The sequence below is a fragment of the Cuculus canorus genome, chromosome 17 (assembly GCF_017976375.1).
Source record: "Cuculus canorus isolate bCucCan1 chromosome 17, bCucCan1.pri, whole genome shotgun sequence".
In the NCBI taxonomy this organism is placed as follows: domain Eukaryota; kingdom Metazoa; phylum Chordata; class Aves; order Cuculiformes; family Cuculidae; genus Cuculus; species Cuculus canorus.
This window is the reverse complement of record NC_071417.1, coordinates 2,682,850-2,707,230: the sequence shown is the minus strand read 5'-3', so window position 1 is coordinate 2,707,230 and position 24,381 is coordinate 2,682,850. Positions and strand designations below refer to the sequence as shown.

Below are 24,381 nucleotides of genomic sequence, written 5' to 3'. Positions count from 1 at the left end.
TCATCTCCCTAAAAAGCTATTCTCAAGCCTGCAGTGTCCGAGGCACCAACGCTGCACAGCTACGGCACATGGGGCTCGTGGGATGGTGGCTTTGGCTTCTCCTCAGCCGCCCCTGTGCCCGGTGTTTGCTCACACGGCAGAGGGATCGCTAATACGTGTGTGCCAGGGTCCTGCTGACCCGAAGCGCTGCCTTCCCGGTGCAGCTCCCACAGAACTGACCGACAGCAGCAGCTCTGGAAGGTCACTTTAATCTCTTCTTGCCTTTGGCAGCGACCTGTTTAACGACAAAAAGATAAATTAAACGGGAAGAGGCAACACGTGCCGTGGCGGGCTGAGAGCAGGGCTTGTGCTGCCCCTTTGGAAGCCCCTTTGCCGTTCTTGGCATGGGTAAAGGCCTGGGCTTTTTCCTCACGGGATATCTCCTGCTCCCCTCCTGTTTCCCCAGAGCGGCTGAGGACGTCTCCCCTCTCTCAAATTTAGTTGAAATGATGCAAATTCAGAGATGACGGCGGGGAGGAGGGAGCGATGGCAGTGGACAGACAGGCGGCGTGATGGCATAACCTTCATTTCCTAAGGAAACGAGGCAAAAAACGGCTCCGCCGCCCTGCTTGAAGTGACAGAGAACGCCCATAGCCCCGCCCCTCCGCAGCGCCCCGCCCCTCCGCAGCGCCCCGCCCCTCAAACCGCTCCGCACCGACCCGTGTCCACGCGCGGCCGCCGTAGCGTAGCACGTGATTCTGGCGCCGCACGGTGACGTCACTCGACTGCGCCCGCGTAAGTGGTGGCGGCGGCTGGGCCGGGGCCGGGTTTCTCTTTCCCTCTCTCTCTGTTCCTCTCTCTCTTTCTTTCTTTCTCTCTCTCTTTCTTTCTTTCTCTCTCTCTTTCTCCCCCTCTCTCTTTCCCCTCCCGCCCCTCGCGGACGATGCTGCAGCTGTGCTGGGGGCTGAGGGCTCTGAGCCGCGGCCTCCGCGCCCCGCGCAGCGCGGCTTCCCTTCGCCCGCGGGGTTCCCTGTGGCCTCTGGCTGAGCCCCGCCTGCCGCCGTGTCCCTTGCAGGATCTCGCCATGGCGGAGAGGTCGGGAGCGACTCAGAAGCTGAACGGGCACGGCGAGGCGGCTGGAAGCGGGGAGGAAAACGGGCATCCGAATAAAAGATTCAAGAGCGATGCGGGTGAGGACGACGCGGAGGAGCAGAGTAAGAAGTCGCCCAAAAGGAAGATTGTGTTGTTGATGGCGTATTCTGGGAAAGGCTACCACGGGATGCAGGTGTGTGGTTTGGCAAAGCAGCGCTGCTTGTGTTCTTTCCGCGTCTGCTGGGTTTATCTCTGTGATCACTGGGACTGCGGAGGGAGCAGTTGTTGCATCAGAAGCTGGGGCAGTGCCAGAAGATGCTTGATTGGGCTTGAGTAAAATAAGTCAGTGATGTATCTCTGATATTCAGTGATTCTGGTCAGTCTGCCTTCAGCACAGAGCATCAGCAGATCTTTCAAAGACTCCTGCAAGCAAGGCGTTTGGGGAGAGTGAAAGCATGGGCACTGCAGTTCTGTCAAAGCCTGAAGTGCCATCTCGAGGTTCCAGCTCCCTGGTGAAGCTTTACACTTCACAGCAGCCCGGCTGGGTTTTATTTTAGGTTAGACCTTGGGTTGTCTCGCTTTGAGCACATGCCAGGGAACTGGGTTGCCTATTTGAATGAGACAAATTTGCATCCAGGTTGCTGTCTTTTGTACTTCTGAAAGATTATCTGTTCCTGAAGGCATTTTAAATTCTCCTTTTTCTGATGCACTCTAATGGGGTGGCCTGTAGCAGTTTAGAAACAGGAGAAGTGGTGCAGGACTTATGTGTTTGTGCGTGGACAAAAAGGGAGGCTGCTCTGTTACAGTACCAGCCGTTGAGCATTGCCCAGCACTGCATCTGCCCATGCAGGGAGGGTCTTGTGGCATGCAGTACTGGCAGGAGGAGAATGATTCTGCTCCATCTGCTGATCCTCTAAGTTACTGCAAGCTCCATACATGCTCTTGAGGCGTACTTTAAACAGCTCCACAGAATAACTGATAAGATAGCACACAGACGGAGAAGAGAGTCTTATGCTTATGCCACAAAGTAGATTTGTTCAGTGGCAGTAAACCTTGTGCTTACAGGCGCATTCGTTTAAGTGCCTGTCAGCTTTACTGCTCTCGTAATCGAGTGGCATGCGCCATGGGAGCGTGCACTGCAGCCTGGCACACAAGTGGAGTTGTGCATTTCTGTTATCGTTCAGAGTTGAGTGCAGCAGTCACAGGAGAAAAAGCACAGTCTGTTATCCAACAGAGCGGGTGAGCTGAGGAAAAAAACCCAGTCTAACTGCTGGAAGCAGAGTTGCAGAGGCTAGGTTTGGAGCAGCAGGCACTGGTGTTTCACTGGTGCTGTTTCATGCAGTTGAATGAATCGTCAAAAAACTGTATTGCAGAAATATTACAAAAAGAAATTAGAAGTAACCCTTTACTTGCTGTAACAGTAAAAGGTAAATCAGAACGTTCATGTTTTATTAACACACTGTGGTAGAATGTAGTTGGTAAGAGAATAACAGTGTTTTAGAGCTGTGCAGGAAGGACTTTTAAAGACTTCCACAACAACATTTGATTAACAAAATTCTCCAGTTGTCCAATTATTTTCTTTCTTATTTTTACTATATATCTTCGTTTTAGAGAAATGTGGGATCTTCACAGTTCAAGACAATCGAAGATGACTTAGTATCTGCCCTTGTTCAGTCAGGCTGCATCCCAGAAAACCATGGGGAAGATATGAAGAAAATGTCTTTTCAGCGATGCGCTCGAACAGATAAGGTACGCTGGCTAGGGCCTGTGTCCTGGGAAACTCTGCTGTTCCCCTCCCAGTGCTATGGGGATTGACGGGTAAAGTGTTGTCCGGAGTGAGGCCCAATAGTAAACGCTATTCACAGGGAATTTTGCTTGAAACTTCTCCTTTCATGCACTACAAATCTTCAGTAAAAGCAAATATTTAGAAAGCGGAGGCTACTGATTAGATGATGTTTGTAAAGCTGCTGCTTCGTACCTAAACTTTGTCTGTGTTTCTGTTGCATTCCTCTGCTTCACCCTCCCAGCCCCCTCCTGCTGCTGCTCCTCACTGTTGTTGCAGCCTGGCCTGACGGTTCAGCTGCATCTCAATTGTTTTTAAGCTGCCGCAGTGGGATTCTAAGTCTGAGCTGGAGTTCATGGCTTATCTTATACATAACTAATTTATTTTCAGTTAATGCTTTACTTAAGATGAGTCAGATACATTGAGATGTCATGGAAAGGGGCGCAATGTTCTGCTCTCTAAGATTCCTAAGGTGCTCTATGGCTGCATAGCACCAGGACGCCTTCAGGAATGCTCTGATTTGGATTTCTGCCTGTGGCCTTGCTTTTGTCTCGCTTCAGCCTGAAATGACCAGAGAGAAGAAGTAATAAACTGGTTCTTCAACTATTTCCATTCTGTAAGAGCTTAAGGTACAGAATCATGTGTTTTCTGGTTCTTATAGGGTGTGTCGGCAGCTGGACAGATTGTCTCACTAAAGGTCAGGCTAATAGATGACATCTTAGAAAAGATCAATAACCATCTTCCTTCTCACATCAGAATTCTGGGTAAGGATACTGGAATGGGCAGAGAAAATCTTTTCAAAGAATCATAGAATGGTTTGGGTTGGAAGGCACCTTAAAGCCCATCCAGTTCCAACGCCCCTGCCATGGGCAGGGACACCTCCCACTGGCTCAGGCTGCCCAAGGCCCATCCAACCTGGCCTGGAACCCCTCCAGGGATGAGGCAGACACAGCTTCCCTGGGCAAGCTGGGCCAGGGCCTCCCCACTCTCGTGGTGAAGAAATTCTTCCTTATGTCCAGTCTAAATCTGCCCCTCTCCAGTTTGTACCTGTTCCCCCTTGTCCTATCCCCACAAGCTTTTATGAATAGCCCCTCTCCAGCTTTCTTGTAGCCCCTTCAGGTACTGGAAGGTCACTATAAAGTCTCTCCGGAACCTTCTCTTCTCCAGGCTGAACAACCCCAACTCTCTCAGCCTGTCCCTACCTGTAGGAAAGGTGAGCTTTCTCCTGCAGAACGTCTCTCCCTTACCAATATAATTTAACATAAATTGGTATGTTTTTGTTAGTTTGAAATTAAGATCTTAAAAAAAAATCTATTTTATGATTAATTTTTATTTGAAAAATATTCTTGTTGGTAGCAGTGAGACCACAATAGGGTTGTAACCTGTTGATTGAAAAACCTAATGTTGCTTTTAAAACAAGGTCTGAAGAGAGTCACTGGGGGATTCAACTCCAAGAACAAATGTGATGCCAGAACCTACTCTTACATGCTGCCAACATTTGCCTTTGCCCATAAAGACCATGATGTGCAAGAAGAGGTTTATCGACTGGACAGAGAGACCCTTGAAAAAGTCAATAAGCTGCTGGCGTGCTATAAAGGAACACACAACTTCCACAATTTCACGTCCCAGAAGGGACCCAAGGACCCCAGTGCCAAGCGGTACATAATGGAGATGTACTGTGGAGAGCCATTTGTGAGGGAAAACGTGGAGTTTGCTGTGATCATAGTGAAAGGGCAGAGTTTCATGATGCACCAGATAAGGAAGATGATTGGGCTGGTGATAGCTATTGTGAAAGGTTATGCCTCTGAGTCTATCCTGGAGCGCAGCTGGGGAGAGGAGAAAGTAGATGTTCCCAAAGCCCCAGGACTTGGGCTGGTCTTGGAAAGAGTACACTTTGAAAAATACAACAGACGTTTTGGGAATGATGGGCTGCATGAACCCCTGGAGTGGACAGAGGAGGAGGAGAAGATTGCTGCTTTCAAAGAGCAATATATCTATCCTACCATTATCAACACAGAAAGGGAGGAGAAATCCATGGCAAACTGGCTGAACACCCTCTCCATTCATGACTTCAACTCTTCTGCTGTTGAGATGCAAGCTAACAGCAAAAATTCAAAGGTAATAATTGAAGCCATTGTTCTATCAAATGGAAGCTGTCAAGTTGAAGTGGCTCTTCTGGTAGTAATGTTTTTGTTTTCCATGGAAGATGACAGTCATCTGGAGTATGAAATGTGTGTTTTCCTGTCTGTCTTTATGCACTTGACTATAGTGGTATAAACTACATAGAGTGTTATTTTTGCAGGCTTTTGCATGGGGCAGTTGAGGGAGGGAGGAAGGAATGCTTTAAAGCACAGGCCAATTTGCAGAAGCAGAAACTGCAACAGGAATTGTGGACACATTACCAGCCTTGTTGTTGTGGAGCTGCTTGAGAGACTAGTTTTCCAGTTGACAAGTTCCCTTTAAATACCTGCCAGCCTTTTGTATTCTTTGATTTTTGGGTAACTCTTTGTGTAGTGCTCTGTTCAGCAGATAAGATTTGGGAGGACAGGGAAATGTAGGACCAGGTTTTCAAGTAAATCTGTTAGGAACTCAAAATGAGTTATTGGAATGACTCCTCCTGAGTAAAATGGGGTATTGCGAAGTCTGGTTTCTGATAAAAGGAACTGCTGTAAGTTGCAATAAAAAAAAAGGTGTTAAATACATTTTGAACAAAAAGAAAGCTTCGACTTAAAGAGCCATAGAGTGGCCTCATCAGAAAAGAGTTGAAAGGTGTTTGGGGTGCGCTAGAAGTATGAGGAATCTCAAGTCAGACTTGCTAAGTATTACTTTAAATTGACCACCACTGGAGTAATTTAAAATACAGGAGTCCTGGACTGGACGAGTCACTGATCAACCTGATCTGACTTTGAAGCAAGTCCTGATTCAGTGTGGGTTGGTCTTGGTGACCGGAAGACACCTTTCAGTTCTGTATGTAACTCACATTTCCTTGATCAGAGGGCTGACAAGTCCTTGAAGGTTGAATGATGGGCAGGGCTAGAACTTCTGTGTAGTGCAACCTGGAAGAGAAAACCAAGCTTTTCTCACTTAGCGGAGTCCTTAAAATTAGCTTTTTTTTTGTGTGTGTAGATAATGAACCTGCTCTGAAGAAAGTTAGGTTTAATCCTGTCTCTGCCATTTGTATGAGAAAGCGTTTCAACCTGTAAAATAAAATTTACAGCCTCATTGAACAGTACAACTGAGACATTAGAATTTTCTCAGGGTTATTTCTGTACTTGTAGTAATTGTTTTTGTGAAGCGCAGTGCTGTGTGAGGGCATTTGTGACAGGAGGCTGTGACAAATGGCACATTAATTTGGTTAAATGGGACCCAAAGAGACCATATGGTGCAAAGAGTCCGTACCTGGCTCGGGGGTCTTGACGATAACGGTGACAGGACTTAGTGCTGATGGGTTCAAAATCACTGATGTATTGCTGGCAGGAGGCAGGTCTGCTTGCTTTAGATAAACTCAACTGAGTACAGTTTTGGCGTCATAGTTAGCGCAGGCTGTCTGGAGAAGAATAAATAAGGAATGATAGGACAGACTCCTTTGAGATTTTGCTGGCTGTACTTCAGCGAGCTGTGCCTGCTCTTACAAAGGCAACTGTCTAAGTCACTCAAGAGTTTGTTTTGTAGTGGGATATTAAACTGTCAAGGGGGTTTGGAGGTTTATATGTTTTCAGCAAGTGATGGGGGGGGGAAAGGAGGAACCATGTGTGTATTGTCATGTTAACCTTTCTTTATAAAATCCTTTGATACCAATCATATCAGTCAAAATACTTGCTGGAAAGAATTACATAAAGCCCCAAATTTATCGTACCGTATTGATTTACTCCTGAAGGAGTGGCTCCCAGTTAAGAACTCAGAACTCAGTTTCAGTTTAAGTTGCTAACATTTATAGTATTTCCCTACTACTACTTTGTACAACTGACTTCATTTTTAAGCAAGGATTACTGAGCCCTTGCAGATCTCTAACACACTTTGGACATGAATTATCTGCAGCAGACAGACAAAATTCTCAAATCTAGCTTTAGACAATGTATCAAACTTAGCTTTTGATGGATTTGCAGGAACAAAAACCCACTTGTTAACTTGTCTAACCTGCATTTATTTTATTATAATTAAACATCAGCATGTCATGTCCTATTCCACTTTTAAGTTTCCTACATACTCTAGGTTGTAATTATAAATGACGAGAAATTTCTCCTTCTGCTGAGTGTAATCTAATGTGCATTTTTTCTCTACAAGAAGCGTCATTTACCATCACAGAAATTTGTTGCAATAGATGGGTCTAAGGCATGAAGCTGGGATCTAGAGTTGTTGTCTCATACTTCTGTAGAAGTTTAAAATCAGTGTCTTTGGGGTAGGTCAGTCTAAAGATGTAAATGAAATAGTGACAAACCGTTCTCCGTTTTACTTTACAGAACAACAGTGATCTGGAAGGCAGTGATGGTTGTGATGCTGATTCCGACTGAGCCAGCAAGGGCTGGATGGGGGACCCTTACTGCTTGCAGTTCCCTTTGTCTACAAAAAAGTGGCCTTTATGAATCCAAGAATCCAGTGAAGCAGGGGTTTGTGTGCTTGCAGCACAAGAACTGGATGACCAGGAGAAACTCGGTGGGGAAAACAGTAGAAAAAGTAAAAGAAGCTTTCTGTGCCACTGACTGATTCACCTGACTGGTATACTTGAAAATAGTGTAACGAGAAAACCGCTTTCTAAAAGAATCTTGTAATGCAGGATATCTTAATTGCTCTTCAAATAATGTTTTTATTACATGTTTACCTGGAAAATAGTATTTTAAATATGCATCATTTCTACATAAAGATGGGGCAAAACATTTTAATATACTCTTTTTTTAATTATTTTTATGAAATTATGACTCCATGAATTTTTGTTGATTTTTTTAATTATTATTTTCTTCACCTTTACTTAACCTGACCTCTGAACACCATTAAGCCTTTTATTTCCCATGTCATCTGTGACTTTCCTATGGAATAACAGGCATGGGTTATGAACTCGTTATCACACTAACTGCTGTGAATTCTTTTGATTTTGATACAATACTTCACTGTTTTCTAAAGCTTTTTAAGCCTAAAAGACATGATTCCTTACTCAGTGAGAGGTTTTTTGGAACGTGGTCTGAACCATTTATTTTGAGATGAAACCTTTCCTCTGGGAGGTGTCATCTTCCCAGTATTGCCTGCGTGCTGGAGCAGACTGGAGAATTCTTATTGCAGCTATGCCTCTCCTCCCTGAGAGTCATTTCACCCATCTGTAGCTGAGACAAGAGGAGATGATAAGTTAATTGCTAGGACTGCAGTTTGGAGTGTACAGCCCTGAACAAGCTATGCAGGTGGTGGGTCACTAAATGTATTGCTGCTGGTTTAGTAGGTCTGTTTTTAGTAGAAACTACCTGGCCATCTGCTGGATTCAGGGTTGAATTGACTTGGCATGTGTGAAAGGAATGGTGCTGACTCCGGGCAGTAATCAAGTCTGCATTCACTTTGTGTGAACTCTTAATTCATAGAATCATAGAATGGTTTGGATTGGAAGGGACCTTAAAGATCATCCCGTTCCAACACCCCTGCCATGGGCAGGGACACCTCCCACTGGCTCAGGCTGCCCAAGGCCCATCCAGCCTGGCCTGGAACCCCTCCAGGGATGGGGCAGCCACAGCTTCCCTGGGCAACCTGGGCCAGGGCCTCACCACTCTCATCATGAAGAAATTTCTGTTTACATCTAGTCTAAATCTGCCCCTCTCCAGTTTACACCCATTTCCCCTCGTCCTATCCCCACAAGCTTTTATGAATAGCCCCTCTCCAGCTTTCTTGTAGCCCCTTCAAGTACTGGAAGGTCGCTGTAAGGTCTCCTGAGAGCCTTCTTTTCTCCAGGCTGAACAACTCCAACTCTCTCAGCCTGTCCTCATACGGAAGGTGCTCCAGCCCTCTTATCATCTTTGCAGCCTCTTCTGGACCCATTCCAACAGTTCCATCTCATGTTGAGGATTCCAGAACTGGACACAATACTCCAGATGAAGTCTTGCAAGAGAGGAATAGAGGGGCAGAATCCCCTCCCTCGCCCTGCTGGCCACGCTGCTTTTGATGCAGCCCAGGACATGGTTGCAATGTTTCTGGGCTGTGAGTGCGCGTTGCTGCCTCATGTCGAGCTTCTCATCCCCAGCAACCAAAGTCCTTCTCCTCAGGGCTGCTGTCAATCACATCATCCCCCATCCTGTATTGAAACCGCAGATTGCCCCGACCCAGGTGTAGGACCTTGCACTTGGCTTTGTTGAACCTCACAAAGTTCTCCCAGCCCCACTTCTCCAGCCTGTCCAGGTCCCTCTGGATGACATCCCGTTTTTCTGGTGTGGCAACTGCACGACTCAACTTGGTGTCATCTGCAAACTTGCTAAGGGTGCACTCGATCTCACTGTCAATATCATTGATGAAGATATTAAACAGCAGATTAAATCAATCGTTCTGCCCCTGAAATGGCAGCGCTTTATGAAACAAGGGATGTGGGATGTGCACAAGTGATGCCAGGCATTGCCTGGGTGTTCCAGCTTCCATCGTCTCCTCTGTACGAGAGCACTGTCCACTCCCAGTCTCCGTATGATCTGCAGTGTCAGTCATCATGAGTCCATGTGCTGGGAAGGGGCGAAAGGGCCTGCTGAACACCCTGTGTCATTTTCAAAGCAAAATGTACCCCATCAAGATTCGGTATGTGCTGCAGGGATCGTCTGTATCTGCTAGAAATAAAGTAACTGGCTAAACCCACTGGAATGATAAAGTATTCAAGTGGTCAAATGACGTTAAAAGGTCAATGACCATTGAGGTGAACTCTCCGTATAAAAATCAAGCAGGAAGAAATTCTGTGACCATAAAACCCATTTCATAGTGAAATAAAGAGAATGTAGAAGTGAAATAAAAGATAAATGTGGATAGAGCTTTGGAAGTAGAAGACCAATGCACTGTTTTATTGATAATGAGACACTTTATAAGGTTAGCTTTATTGTAGTTCCAAAATAGTACTTCCCATGGAGACTCATAATTAGTTTTGATAACAATTTAAAAACAATGTCACAACTTCTAAAATAACTCTGGTATATCTAGTACATATATTAATAATTCTTGATAAAGTATTCGTGATCAAATGTGAGCTCTAACTTTTGTAATTAAAGATAATTGCTTCAAAGAGATTTTCTCTAATTGTACCATTATATCTAATACCAATTATTATACAATTTAGAAACCCTCTGGAGAAAAATCTTAGAGATCTGAGGGAGCACTGTGTAGCTTATTTTCCATGCATTGGGCTTAAATTTGTACCCTCAGTGTCTAATTGGTTGTTTTCTGTAATTGATGTTGTTCCATCAAGTTTTTCCCTTTTGGTCACCCTGATAGAGACTAGTTGCCTCACTGTCGTCTTTCGGTAGGGTGGTGTTAAAAAAGATCTTTGCGTTTTCAGGATAAAGAGTGGATAAATAGATTCTAAACTAGACTTGCGTCGCATCTTTGTAACTTTTAGGTATGCAGTTATTGTGGTATGGTAGAAAGCGTGACAGTATGCATTGCCACTTTCTTGGTTCTTTTTGGTATTCCACTACTTTCATTACTGAAATTGCCATTTAGCAAGTTTTTCTGCAGATGGAATGCCTCCTGTTCCTCAAGTGGCTCAAGAGATTAGCCAGGAGCAGAGCCAAGAGCAGAACGGAACAGATATGTCAAGTTTGCATAGTTCTTTACCTGCTCCACGCAGAAGGAATCCAGCTTTTTTTCGTCAGGCATATCTAGCAGGTGGTGGTAAGGAGCGAGTGATTTTGGTCCCAGCTCCAGTTCCTGTGCAACAACTGGTATTGGATTTGTGTATTATATTGTAAGTGTTTTTGAATGGCTGCTTTTCCTGTATTGTAATTGCTGTTGTCGTCTGTTCTACACTATTAAATAGTCTGTCTTGAGTACTGGGAAGAGGGCATCCTCAGAAACAAAGCAGTAACATCTGCCTCGTTAAGAAAGTCCAGACAATTATTTTTTCACACTTTATGACTACTTTATCTTTAAATTTTAATTCTGTGAAGAACATGTTATCATAGAATCATAGAATAGTTTGGGTTGGAAGGCACCTCGAAGCCCATCCAGTTCCAACCCCCCTGCCATGGGCAGGGACACCTCCCACTGGCTCAGGCTGCCCAAGGCCCATCCAACCTGGCCTGGAACCCCTCCAGGGATGGGGCAGCCACAGCTTCCCTGGGCAGCCTGGGCCAGGGCCTCCCCACCCTCATCGTGAAGAACTTCCTCATGTCCAGTCTAAATCTGCCCCTCTCCAGTTTGTACCTGTTCCCCCTCATCCTATCCCCACAAGCCTTTGTAAACAGTCCCTCCCCAGCTTTCCTGTAGGCCCCCTTGAGGTACTGGAAGGTCGCTATAAGGTCTCCTCGGAGCCTTCTCCAGGCTGAACAACCCCAGCACTCTCAGCCTGTCCTCGTATGGGAGGTGCTCCAGCCCTCAGATTATCTTTGTAGCCTCCTTTGGACCTGTTCCAACAGCTCCATCTCCTTATGTTGAGGATTCCAGAACTGGACGCAATACTCCAGGCAAGGTCTCGTTTATGTCATTCAGGATGGCTGCATAACTGTGTATTTAAATACTCATGTGCTGGATTTTAGTTTTCATTGAATCAAATTAATTCATGCTCCAATGTAATGTTCAGTTGTGTCTGGAAGTTTGCAAGCAAGTTAAAAGGTACAGCAAGAAGGAACAGCTTGCTAACTTCTCCCTGTGTCCTGGCAGTTTGTCCTTTGTGTATTGAGACTTTGTGGATGACAGAATTTATTACTCCAGCCTGGGGAGAAAGGAGAGAATAATTTCAGTAGGTTTTGCAGAAGACTTTGACAAGCACTAATAATTTGCTTCACATAGCCATTGTAGAGCACAGCTGGGTGAACATCTTCCTCTACAATAAAACTTTGTCTTTATTTCAATTTAGAATGCCCTGGAGATGGCTGTATCTGCCTTTTAGTTTTAATTAATGATGCAGACATGCCATATAATTTTTCTTGAAGAAAGGGAAGGAATGAGAAGGAATCAGGTAGATTCTCTAGGGAAGTAGAATTTATTCTTGTAGCGAAATCCTAGAATGAGATTTAATTAAACAGAATCAATTATTCTAACTTTTTGTGCAGGATATTTAGAATAAGGGGGGAGAATCACAATGGAAATTTGTGCTACTTGTGCTAACTTTCCAGCAGCTGCAGGATGCTTACATGTGTTAATAAAAATGCCATAGGCAAAATGTATATTTATATGAACTTTTTAGTGAACTATGTCCATCTGCCATCTGGCAGAGCATTTCAAAGCTGTGAAAATTCTCACTGACTCAGCCCTGCTCTTCTGATGAGATCTAGAAGTGCTATGATTTAGGAGGGAATAATAAAGTTCTCAGGACTGAGTACCACTGCATCCCAAACTTTGCTACTGATTTTATATAACAGAATCATAGAATAGTTTGGGTTGGAAGAGACCTTAAAGCCCATCCAGTTTCACCCCCCTGCCATGGGCAGGGACACCTCCCACTGGCTCAGGCTGCCCAAGGCCCATCCAACCTGGCCTGGAACCCCTCCAGGGATGGGGCAGCCACAGCTTCCCTGGGCAACCTGGGCCAGGGCCTCTCCACTCTCATAGTGAAGAAATTCCTGTTTACATCTAGTCTAAAATAAATAATACTGCCGCATCACCAAGTCCTACAGAGACTTCGCATAAATCTGCACAGAATGTGTTATTTATTCTATTTTAATAAACCGCAACTTCAGACAGCATTGAATGTTTCCAAGGACTCTATAATAATTTTTGTTGGGTATTCTGGTAACATTTTCCACAGTGATTATGTCTTCATTTTGTGTTGTGCAGTAGGAAATATAAGTTTAATTATGTTTACCTGAAGGAAAATAAGATTCTGCAGCAAATAACAGCACTGAGGAAATAAGGTTTATGGTGTCTGAAACATCTGCCCAAACTCCAGGAGACCCCACAGCAGAAATCACACCAAGATTAGGTGTTGGAAGAAATGCAGTGGATGGCAACTCGTTTTGTTCAAGAAAGAAGATGGAAGATGATAACTGTCAAGAGAGTAAAGTGAATTTGATATTTCCATACAGGAAGGTGGAAAGAATAGGCAGCATAGAATAGGACCAAGGATGGGTGAGTCTTGGTTTGCTGGTTTGCTTCCTCACAGTGTCTGTACAGTTTGGGCCGTACTTCTAAAGGGATTGGAATTTTTTTTTCTTTCTTTAGAAATATGCTTGTTAGATCAGACTGAAAACTTGAAACAATTTGATGGTTTTATTCAGCTGATTTGAAGTGTGGCTCATCATCAGTAAACTAGACCTAAGGAAGAATTTCCTCATGATGAGAGTGGTGAGGCCCTGGCCCAGGTTGCCCAGGGAAGCTGAGGCTGCCCCATCCCTGCAGGGGTTCCAGGCCAGGTTGGATGGGCCTTGGGCTGCCTGAGCCAGTGGGAGGTGTCCCTGGAACTGGATGTTCTTTAAGGTCCCTTCCAACCCAAACTATTCTATGACTCTATGATTCTCTGATCATGAGGATATGATACTTCATAAAGAAACATACATGAAAAGAGAAGTGACTGAGGGCTGTTGTTGCTTTTACTTCCAGAAAAATTGAACATTTCTGGTCCATCACAGAACAGGAAAATATTAAAAAAAAAAAAAAGGGGGAAAAAAATCTAAAGATGTACTGTATAAAAACCTATAGGACCACAACAATAAGAACCTGACCACGAAGCTTTGCTCAGCCTGTGTGGTGAATATTGTCTCTTGGTGAATATAGCTTCATGCCATAGCTGTGTGAATACTTTCAGGCCTTATATGTTATCTAACAGTTGGTTGGTGCTGTTGGCTCACTGCAGATGGTTATGTTTTGATGTGAGTTATTATTGGGTAGCTCTCACTTACAACGTGGAGGACTTCTATTTGTGGTTATTTTTGGACATGCTGCTCTTTTCTTTGAGTGCTCTGCGTGGTAGTCACGTCTATTGCCTGAGTTGCTGTTGAAGGAAGGTTGAGTAATTCATTGCTGTATTTGAAGCTGCGTGTGTTTGTCTTTGTCGTTTCCTTCTTCTTCCCCGCCCCCTTTCCATTTTAGGTGGTAGATTTAAAACTGCAAGTCAAGTTAGAAGAGAAGAAGAAGAAAGCATTGAACTCGCAGAACACCTCAAAGAAAAGGTAATAACCTAGGATTTTTTTTTTTGCATAATCTTTTTTTTCCTCCTTTTGCATACTACTGGTAATAGCTTACCAAAATAAACCCTGAGGAGCTAGTATTTTGGAAAATTAGGAAATATTTATGACTCAAAACTTTCTCCAGCTCCCTACCTTCCTGTGTCTTACTAAAGCTTTGATAAATGCGCTGCGGAGGCTTTTTGTTGCTGAGCTCTTGTTGAATCAGGTTTTAGTTTTGTGTCCCTTGGGGGCCATGTATGAGACCGAATTCACTAAAACTATTACATGTGCACCTGGCCCCCACTGCAGTTTGCTTTTATTTATGTAGTCAAGTTTGACAAGTTGGATTTTGCATTATTCTTATAGTGTAGAATTCCTGCGATCTTTAGACTCTGGTTGACTGTAAATGGCATCAAACCTCTTAATGAATTATTCATCTAAGATATATATGGCCGCATCACTATTTTTGTTATTTTGTGCAAAAATAAGAGACTCTCTGAAGAAGAAAGAGGCTTCAGAAGGAAGTGGTGCTTCCCCATCTTCTCACATCTACTGTAAAGAAACACATGGGAGACTAAGCAGACATTGTTGCTGCAGGAACAGTTACCAAAAGGCAGTGCTCAAATCACAACAGCAGTAAAAAGCCATATTCCATCTTTATTACGTGGGATTCTTAGAAAGTAGCAGAAGATTGGATTGAAGTGGCTAGTGAAGCTGTAGAAGAATCTCAATGGCATTCTGGCTGATGAAGCTGGACTTGGAGAAACTAGGTAATAGACAAATCCATTTGCAGTCTGCACAAATGTGAGGACTGTCTACTACCATCCAAAACAGGGTGTTTATGTGAAGTACTGTAAAATGGTAAAAATGATACATTGCTTGCCTTGTTTTATCTCTGTTGCTGTCTAGATTCCTCTATGCAGAATGTATAAATTAAATTCATTCTGTGATTTTAAAATTCTTAATAGTTCTGTGGCAATTTTTATGAGTTATATAGCAATTCTACTTTGATATGTCTTGTATTTGTTGTGTGAATACTTAAAAAGAATTAGGAGCTGTAAGTCAGCATGTCTGGGTAGCTTTATGGATAGTGGTAATTTCCTCGTCTTGTTCTGATCTAAGTGGTTTTACATTTACTTGATATTGACATAAAACTTCATCTGCTATTTTATTTCAACTACCTTCAGTCAGGTCCTTTATGCTTCCATGCAGGCATCTGCTTTATTATGGGTTTTGAGTAGTTAATAGCCCAAGCTGTTAAAAATTTAATAATTTCTTAAGTTTTGGGTTGTTTTGCAGACATCTGTGAGTACTGCCAGCTGTTGCTACTCCAAATTTGTATGTGGTGAATCCTCCTTATACATCTGCCTATGAAATGATGATCTTGAAGTTTAATCTAAAGGAACAGATACCTCCCTACTTGCATTCAGTGCAGCAGATAGCAAGGCCTCAGCCTCTGCAGTTTCCAGGTCCCCAGACGGTGCAACATGATCCAGGTATTAACCCACCTCATCTGTTAGTTCTTTGCTTTCTCCAGTTGCTGCATGCTACCTGCAGAACCTTCACGTTCTTATTTCATAAACAGGCAAGATGGAAGCTTTGGCTGTCTTGCTTCAGAAGCTGAAAGCAAAATAACATCGTGTGTCCATTTTGAGGCAGATGATCCCAGTGCTTGATATACTGGAGCTTTTCTTGAACCTCCATGTTCTTACATAAGAGTTAATGAGAGCGAGGCTCACAGCTGGCGTTATCTGGTAAGAGGCCCTCTTACTCAAGTCAGTAGCGAATAGATGGGCACAGTGGGAGGGAAAATGCTAAAGAGAAGTCTAATACATTTGCAAAATTTATTTGCATAATTTCATTAGTTATTTAAGCAAATAGTCTATGTAGCTGAGGCACAAAATATGTAATTATACATGAAATATGTCAGTCATATTACTATTTAGTGAGGCATCCAGTGTTTTTCCAAGACACATGCTACTAGTTGTCTTACATTTTTGAGTCATTTGTGCTTGAAATACAGATGTTTTATTTCACAACAGCGTTTTGATTAATTGCTTTTGCTTTCATTATCTGTAGCTACCTCCATTGTTAGTAATTTAGTGGCTGGTTTTTCATTGGCACTTCCTCAGCCTTACTCCAGGGGCTTTTGTTTTCTGTAGAGCGCCCTGGCATTGCCTGAGGATAGATTGAAAGTATACTCATTTCCCTCCCCAGTGAGATTCTCGGTATCCACTGGGGCCTACAGTTTGAGCAAACATTAAAGATATAGTTAATTCTTCATATTTTTTATTTCAAATTGCATCATTATGCTTTCTGTCAGATGCAGTATAAAATATAAAGGAAAACTTCGCCTTAAAGCAACACAAGGCAGCACAATAGACTGGATTCCATTTAGTCAATAGGCAAGAAAAATTATGAAACACACACAGAATGTAATGATCCAGTCAGCTTTGCTTTCATGAACACAATGTGATTACCGTCATAGCTCTTTAGATTTTTATCTGGTGACTGCACCATAAATTAATAGTTTTAATAGCACATACAAGTTTTGAATTGTGTAGATCCATACAGTGCGTAGTCAGATAACTTAAAAACACTTGCAAGCTTCATGTAGGTTGTGGAAGTGATAAGGAAGCAATTTTCCTGATCTTCTAATTCTGTAAAAAAAGGTTTTTTTGAGATTTATGCTTTATTAATGTGAATTTGTAATTGAGCTGCTTGCCTCCCCATTTTAGGAATCCATAAAAAACTTCAAGCAAGACAAGACATGGCAGAATCCCCTCCCTCGCCCTGCTGGCCACGCTGCTTTGGATGCAGCCCAGGACACGGTCGGTTTCTGGGCTGGGAGCACACGTTGCCAGCTCACGTCAAGGTTCTCATCCCCAGCACCCCAAGTCCTTCTCCTCAGGGCTGCTCTCAATCTCATCATCTTGTGATGTAAAACTGTTTTGCACTCCTTTGCTTTGGCAGATGCTTGAGTTTTTTTCTTTCTGTTGTTTTGTTGGGTTTTTTTTTCATTAGTCTATGATTCCCAACTCTTCCCCAGTTTTGGGGCAGCGCTTTGTTGTGAGTGAGAGCAGCTCCAGGTCGCCCAAGGACCTCCAAGGCTGCAGCTGTGAAGCGCGTTCCTCATGCTCAGCAGGAGGGAGACGGGGCAGTGAGTCCACGCCTTTGCGCATGCGCAGCGGACTGAGCTGAGGCTCGGGGCGCGTTGCACATGCGCGGCGAGCGAGGGGGCAACGGAGGACAAGGCGCATTGCGCATGCGTAGTGCGGGCGGGAGCGGAGGTGCGAGGCGCGGCGCATGCGCGGCGAGGGGCAGCGGTGCATAGGCCATTGCACATGCGCGGAGGGCGGGGGAAACGGAGGTGCGAGGCGCGGCGCACGCGCAGTGGGCGAGGGGGAAACGGGGATGCAAGGCGCTTTGCGCGTGCGCCGCGAGCGGGGAAGACGGAGCAGAGGCACGAGGAGAGTTGCGCAGGCGGTGCGGGCGGGGCAGAGCAGGGTCGCGAGGCGCAGCGCGCATGCGCGGCGGGGGGGGCGGGTTGGAGCGATGCGCAGGCGCATTGGGAGGGGGCCAGAGCGAAGCGCGGGGCGCATGCGTAGTGGGCGGGGCCGGAGGGCGTGCGGGGCGCAGGCGCGGCGGGCGGCGCATGCGCGTTGCGGCGCGGGGCGCGGGAGGCGCGGTTCGTCCCCTCCGGCCCCGCCGCTCCGGCCGCCCCCCCGCTTCCCGCTCGCAGCGAATGGCGAGTCCAGCCGCGGCGCCCGCGGTAAGTGGAGCCTCTGGGGGGACCGGGGCGCGCTGCCTCCCTGAGCCCCGCAGGCCTCGGGCGGCCGGGACGGGGTGGGGCGCTCGGCCCGGGCCGTTCGTGCACACAAAGGCGGCCCCGAGTCCCCGGGCAGGCGGGGGGCGGCGGCGCCTCCTCTGCGCATCGTTAGTCGGGTGTTTTCACTGGCGGCGAGGTGATAAACACCGGCGATGGGTGTTACCGCGTGGATCTTCATTGGTGCCGGTGCCGTGAAATGAGTCGCGACACCGCTAAGTGCTGGCGGCGTTTTCAGTCCCGTGGCAGAGCCGTCTGTGAGGAACGGGGTGCGCCTATCCCTGTCCGCTCTGCCCAGGCAGCTCCCGAGCAGCGGGAGCGGCAGAACCCGCCCGAGGCTGCGTGCGGGGCGCGCTCCGAGCCGCCTCGCTGCTCTCCTGCTCCGCTTCGGGGAGCGAGGAGGGGGGTGTCTCCATCCCCAGGGCTGGAGCACGGAGCCTGGGACGGGAAAGCGGAGGAGCTGTGTGCCGCTTCCCTGCCCGAGCCAGCGCCTGCCTCCCGCTGCTTTCCGCTGCTGCTGCCTCTTACTTTTTCCGCTTAGTGCTTGTAAGCCAACCGGAGAGTAAGGAGCAAAGGCACTTACTTATAACTGTGTTTGGCCTAAAATACCCCAACTGAAACTGCTCTTTTTCAAAATAGGAGAGAGATCTTGAAAAAGTAAAATCCTGTTTCATTATTCTTTTGCCACTGTTTGACAGCCAGCACAGACTCTCTGAGTCTACCTGTCAGTGGGATTTGTTTTTGTCAATGATTGAAATTCAATACCATAACAGTTTTGTGTTTCTGGGTAGCTTGTGTAAATAAACAGCATTTTAAATGAAATTCAGACTCAGATTAATTTTCATCTCTTTAAGGGATTAGTGTTTTGCAGGACAGAGAAGGCAGAGTTAAGCATCAGATACAAAACTTTTTCAATCATCTAGATTTGGTAGAGTCATAGAATAGTTTGGGTTGGAAGGGACCTTAAGGATCATTCAGTTCCAACCCCCTTCCATGGGCAGGGACACCTCCCACTGGCTCAGGCTGCCCAAGGCCCATCCAACCTGGCCTGGAACCCCTCCAGGGATGGGGCAGACACAGCTTCCCTGGGCAACCTGGGCCAGGGCCTCACCACCCTCATCATGAAGAAATTCCTCCTCTGTCTAGTCTAAATCTGCCCCTCTCCAGTTTATACCCCTTGCTCCTAGTCCTATCACCACAAGCCTTTTTAAAAAATCTTTCCCCAGCTTTTATGATGCACTTTCTGTTCTGTATCCAGAACAATAAAGCTGAATACTTTGTGTCTGTTTTATCATATTTTTTAGTTATTGATGAAAAAAAACTACTGCACATTTTAAGCAACTGTTCAACTGCTGTGTTTTGGAGATCATCATCTTAAGTGTTGAAAGCACTGAAACACTGAGAATAATGAACCCAAAAAAAACCATAGGTACTGATATTGGAGGCTGTTGATTCTCAAAGTTCCACAGAAGGGGAAAAAGTTTTTTTAATTATTTGAAGGCATTCTGACTAGTGAGGAGGAACGTGTTATTTGTAAACTATTGAGTAGTGGTTAGTTAGCTAAAAAAAATGCGTGAGGGATTTAAGTGAGCTTTTGTGATGAGAAGGATTCCAGATAATTTGACTGCTGACGTAAAACATTTTAATAACTACAAAAGAAAGATGACTTGTACAGTATAGTTCTTACTATAAAGTAGTCTTTGGAATTGCGTCTGAATAGTTGCACTTATAGAAATGTTTTTGCCTGCCCTGAATTTCTGTTTTTGTGTATTTCTGTAGACTACACCATAAAAAACCTAGAACAGTGAGAATGCACCATGGTAATGGTCCTCAGAATGCCCAGCGCCAGCTCCAGAGGTCCAGGTCCTTCACGGGCAGTGAGGGAGAAGAGCAACAGGCAAATTTACCCCAGTCCCCTGCAGCTTCGTTTGCACCTTCTGCAAGTCCATCTGCACCCCAGTCCCCCAGTTACCAAATACAGCAGTTTATAATGAGTCGGAGTCCAGTAGCTGGGCAGAATGTGAACATTACTCTGCAAAATGTTGGACCGGTGGCTTCAGGAAACCAGCAGATAACGCTTACCCCATTGCCGCTTCCAAACCCAACGTCACCGAGTTTCCAGTTCAGTCCTCAGCAGCGGCGGTTTGAGCATGGATCCCCATCGTATATTCAAGTTACATCACCACTGCCTCAACAAGTTCAGTCGCAAAGCCCCACACAGCCTAACCCTGTGCCCGTGCAAACCTTACCAAATGTTCGGGCAGGCACTCCAGGCCCTGGCTTGGGTATGTGCAGCCAGAGTCCTACCAGAGGATTTGTAGATGCCAGTGTACTTGTGAGACAAATCAGCTTGAGTCCTTCAAATGGTGGACACTTCGTGTATCAAGAAGGACCGGGAATTGCGCAGATTGCTCAAGGAGCTGCTGCGCAAGTACAGCTTCCATCTTCTGGGACACCTGCTACGGTGAGGGAGCGCAGGCTTTCACAGCCTCATTCGCAGTCTGGTGGCACCATTCATCATCTTGGTCCACAAAGTCCTGTAGCCAGTGGAGCAAATATGCAATCGTTGACTAGCCCGGGCCATATTACAACGACCAGCTTGCCACCCCAAATCAGCAATATTATCCAAGGGCAACTTATGCAACAGCAGCAGCAAGTGCTTCAGGGACAGCAGCTGGGTAGGCCCATTGGATATGACAGGACTTCAGGTGGATTGATAGCCGGAGTTGGAGGAGCCAGTGCATTTGGAATGACGTCACCTCCTCCTCCCACCAGTCCTTCACGGGCCACTGTACCACAGGGGTTGTCCAGTCTTCCTCTTACTCCTACAGTTAATGCAGCAGTGAAAAAGCAACCCAAAAAATTGGAGGAGATTCCTCCTGCCAACCAAGAGACTGCTCAAATGAGAAAACAATGTTTGGATCATCACCACAAGCAGATGGAAATTCTTAAGGAAACTTTTAAGGAATGCTTGATTGAACTGTTTTTCCTGCAACATCTTCAAGGGAATATGATGGACTTCTTGGCTTTTAAGAAGAAACATTGTGTTCCACTGCAAGCATACCTGAGGCAAAATGACTTGGATCTGGAAGAGGAAGAAGAGGAAGAACAATCTGAGGTCATCAATGATGAGGTAAGAATCCATTGGTTAATGTTTTGCAGTAAGACTGTAGATGAAGTTTTGGCACCTGCATCGTGAAGCATTAGAGAACGTGACAGTACCTGAAAAATCAGGTTTACTTGATGGAGTATGGCGACTTTCCTTTAAATAGTTGGTCTGAAGGACTGCAGTTCTGCTAGGTAGTGTGATTCGCCAGGTCAGTTTGAGCATGCTATTAGATGTATGTATTTAAAAGAAAAGAATAGAGAGGTGACAGGAGCTTTTGCTGTCCCAGGTAGTTAAGCCAGCACACAGGTAAAGACGGTGTTGGAATGGAAGCTGATTTAAGCTATCAGGATAAATGTGAATAGGATTCATAGATTAAATTTTGCTCAACACAAACAACAAAAAAGTGTGAACAGAAAGTTTTTTAAGAGGTGAACCTTTATTAGACTCGTGTGAGTTCTAACCGTAGATATTACTGAAGTTCAGTGTTGCTGTGGCCAACAAAAGAATCAGAATTAATTTAATTACTCAGAGGGAACACGGGAATGATAATGTATATGGGTCCATAGTGCTGCATCGGATTATGTAGGCTGTTATAGAGCTCTGTGCATGTCTTGCTGTCTAAAGGATTAAACAAACAGCATTTAGAGACTGGGCACTAATGAGTTAAATTTGTTATTTATGCAAAGGTTTAAAATTACTAGCTAGCTTGAATTCACTGTGTATTAATTGCAAAGGACTTGAGATAAGCTTGCCGTGGACAGATGCCCTGCAACTTTGCCTGCACATTTGTACTCACCCATGTAGCTCCACCGTGGGTGCTGGAGCAGTGCTTGTCTCCCGCAGAGCATCCAGAGCCAGTGGCTTCCACAGGGTGGCTATAACTGATGGCACTGCCTCACTTGGCACACATAAATACCTTTTGAAAGCTGTAGAAGTGTGTTTGGGTATACAGTTGCCAGTTTGTAAAAAGCCACACCAAACCTGCTGTGTGAAGAAACTCAGGTTGCTTTGAAATACCTGTTAGAAATGAGTGTTTTCAGTGAAAACTGACTCTCTTAGGTGTGAATAGTTAGTCTTCATGTCTGCGTTTGAAATTAGTGGGAAATTTTGGCAGTATAACTATTGAAGTTTAATTTGTTGTTTTATGGTCTGTTGTGGTCTAAATTTCTTGATGAGGAGAAATATATTTCTGCTTGTGATGGTTGTAGATAATTTTGAAGGAATCGTTTTTATATATAGCGATGTGAGAGATGGCCTGTAATTGAATTTTTGATGATGGATATTCATTGTTTTTGTTTCCACCTGGTTTGTATTTTGTCAAGTTGTTCAGGTGTTGTTGTTGAGTTGCGTGTTTGTCAGCTGAGACACTAGGTGTTTTTAACTGCAGTGTGCACATTTTGAGGGATCTTTAGTAGATGTCAATTAGATAGGTACAGTGGCGCTACTGCAGTTTACATCAGTCGAGGCCCTGCCCGTTGGTCTTTTGGGCTCAGAGTATGCTGTACCTCACTGTCTCCTTGTGCTGGATTGTCTTTTGTTTGTGAAAGCCGCTTGTCCATTTAACTGCTGGAGAATTTTGCGAAGTGCAACAGCAAAAGTCTTTACATGTTCTCAAATGATGAATCCTTCTGAAAGATTAAGACATCTTTTCAGTACGTTCTTTCTTTGTATTTTTTGTTGTCCTCTCTTTTATTTCCCCCTTGCTCCCCTATATCACTTTCTGCTAAAGCAACGCACTTCATCCCTTGCCTGGAAAGGCTGATCACTTGGGGAATTCAGGGGGGGCGAATGGTGGCTGTGCTCATTGCTTTAATAAATGTTGGAGCTCTCTTAAGTTCAAACTGTCTGTCATGCTGACTTGTTGTCTGTTAGGAGCAGCAATCATTAAATTTAAAACACACTTTTATGTTAACTGGATTTAAGAAAAGGTTTCCAGTGACAAGAAGTCACTATAAATAGTCAGGGCCATAGTCTGTTCTGCTATTAAAAGTGAGCCAGGACTCTTAAAAAACGGCCTGTGCTCAAGCCGAACTGTACTGATGGTGGTTTAGTTATAGTCCCCTCTTCAGCGAGGTGCCGTCAGTACCAAATGAGGGTGTTGAACAGTTCAAAAACAAAAAACAAAAAAAAAGAGAAGAAAAACTTTTAAAAAGAAAATGATTCTCCCTTCTTTTTTTTCCCAAAATATTTCTCTCAGGTAAAGGTTGTGACAGGAAAGGATGGGCAGACTGGTACTCCTGTCGCTATAGCAACCCAGCTTCCTCCAAATGTTTCTGCTGCTTTTTCATCCCAGCAGCAACCATTTCAGGTACTTTTCAATGGTTCTAAAATGTAGTTTCATACCAGATTTTTTTTCTTCATTCAGATTTGATATTTCTTAGATGAATTAGAATTTTCCCAAGAGCCCATCGCTTATCATCCAAACAAAACAAAAAAACCTTCGCAATCTTCAAATGCATCAGTATTAATGAAGCCTTGAGGAAGTTAAAACTTCGTCTCCAGGTTGCTGGCTTGTTTCATCAACTTTCAGCTTGAATGTTTTCGCTTTGGTTTGTTTGTCTTTTGTTTCCCTAATGCATTTGGTTCATTTGTGCATTCTGCGTAGTGATAATATGGATTCTTTTGTCTGTGGCATTGTAATTGTGGATTTCTTCTGAATTTCTTTTCCTTTTCCCTTGTCTATTAAAGGTTTTGAGTATGGCTACAGAAGGTTTTGGATTTGCCTCCACTGGCGTGTTTTAAACAACAATAGTAACCTCTAATGCTTTTTTTTTTTTTTTTTTAAATAACTAACTGCTTTCCGTTAGCTCTACATAAATACTGGGAAGAAGAAACTGAAGTGCTTGTTTTTATTGCACAAGCCATTTTTATATGTTTTTCCGTTTTCTTTTTCTTTTTTTTTTCCTCACAAGGAAATACTGAACAAAGTAAAGAAGTAAATGCAATCATCAGTCAAAATATGTGTGGATCAGTGATGATGCAGTTTTAAAGTCAGGCTAGTATGGATTTCTGCAGCTACATTCAAATCTGTACCAGCCAGATGTCATTGCTTGTATACCCTGAGAAGTAATACATCCTAATTCCTCTGCAACTAAAATCTTTACCTTTTAGCTCGTCTGTGTACACCTCAACAGCAGATGTTACAGGATGAATTACTCTGCTGTATCATGGAAGCTGTTGAGTCTGCCCTGCCTTCATCTAGGTTTTAGAAAATGGAGAGTTAAATGGGATGCAACATGGACTGTGTTCTTGTACTTAGCAAACAGGATGGTCTCTCTGCTACTTTACGAACGAGTTCCCTAGCTGAGGGGTTAGTACTGAG

General features: G+C 44.6%; 2 protein-coding genes, 1 long non-coding RNA gene and 1 other non-coding gene across 20 annotated transcripts in view; all 4 read left to right on the top strand.

Moving 5' to 3' along the window:
* Nucleotides 1–688: 688 nt before the first annotated feature.
* On the top strand, nucleotides 689–7,764 carry PUS1 (pseudouridine synthase 1). Of its 3 annotated transcripts, none has more exons than XM_054082672.1 (6): nucleotides 689–774; nucleotides 1,055–1,264; nucleotides 2,683–2,820; nucleotides 3,516–3,618; nucleotides 4,275–4,972; nucleotides 7,315–7,764. In XM_054082672.1, exons 2-6 carry the CDS (start codon nucleotides 1,064–1,066, stop codon nucleotides 7,363–7,365), a joined length of 1,191 nt encoding a protein of 396 aa, XP_053938647.1. In that variant the 5' UTR covers nucleotides 689–774; nucleotides 1,055–1,063; the 3' UTR covers nucleotides 7,366–7,764. The 3 variants fall into 3 exon arrangements, with proteins under 3 accessions (XP_053938647.1, XP_053938648.1, XP_009554046.1); XM_054082673.1 differs by lacking the exon at nucleotides 689–774 and adding an exon at nucleotides 791–806; XM_009555751.2 differs by lacking the exon at nucleotides 689–774 and having other exon boundaries at nucleotides 844–1,264.
* A 5,693-nt stretch (nucleotides 7,765–13,457) lies between these two features.
* LOC128853891 (uncharacterized) lies at nucleotides 13,458–17,137 on the top strand. The gene is made up of 4 exons (XR_008452712.1): nucleotides 13,458–14,127; nucleotides 15,424–15,620; nucleotides 15,710–15,878; nucleotides 16,863–17,137. It is a non-coding gene; the product is annotated as an uncharacterized LOC128853891 (long non-coding RNA).
* On the top strand, nucleotides 16,248–16,386 carry LOC128853940 (small nucleolar RNA SNORA49). Its single transcript, XR_008452783.1, has one exon. It is a non-coding gene; the product is annotated as a small nucleolar RNA SNORA49 (small nucleolar RNA).
* Nucleotides 17,138–17,763: 626 nt separating the features above from the next.
* EP400 (E1A binding protein p400) overlaps nucleotides 17,764–24,381 on the top strand; it is a 49,908-nt gene continuing 43,290 nt past the window's right edge. For 8 of the 15 annotated variants that reach the window (XM_054082258.1, XM_054082251.1, XM_054082257.1 and 5 more), the window contains exon 1: nucleotides 19,731–21,083. In XM_054082258.1, the coding sequence (XP_053938233.1) occupies nucleotides 19,761–21,083 (1,323 nt within the window). In that variant the 5' untranslated portion in view covers nucleotides 19,731–19,760. Of the gene's footprint in view, nucleotides 17,897–19,729; nucleotides 21,084–24,381 lie in introns of those variants that run through there. The other 7 variants (XM_054082259.1, XM_054082248.1, XM_054082253.1 and 4 more) reach the window with 2 other exon arrangements.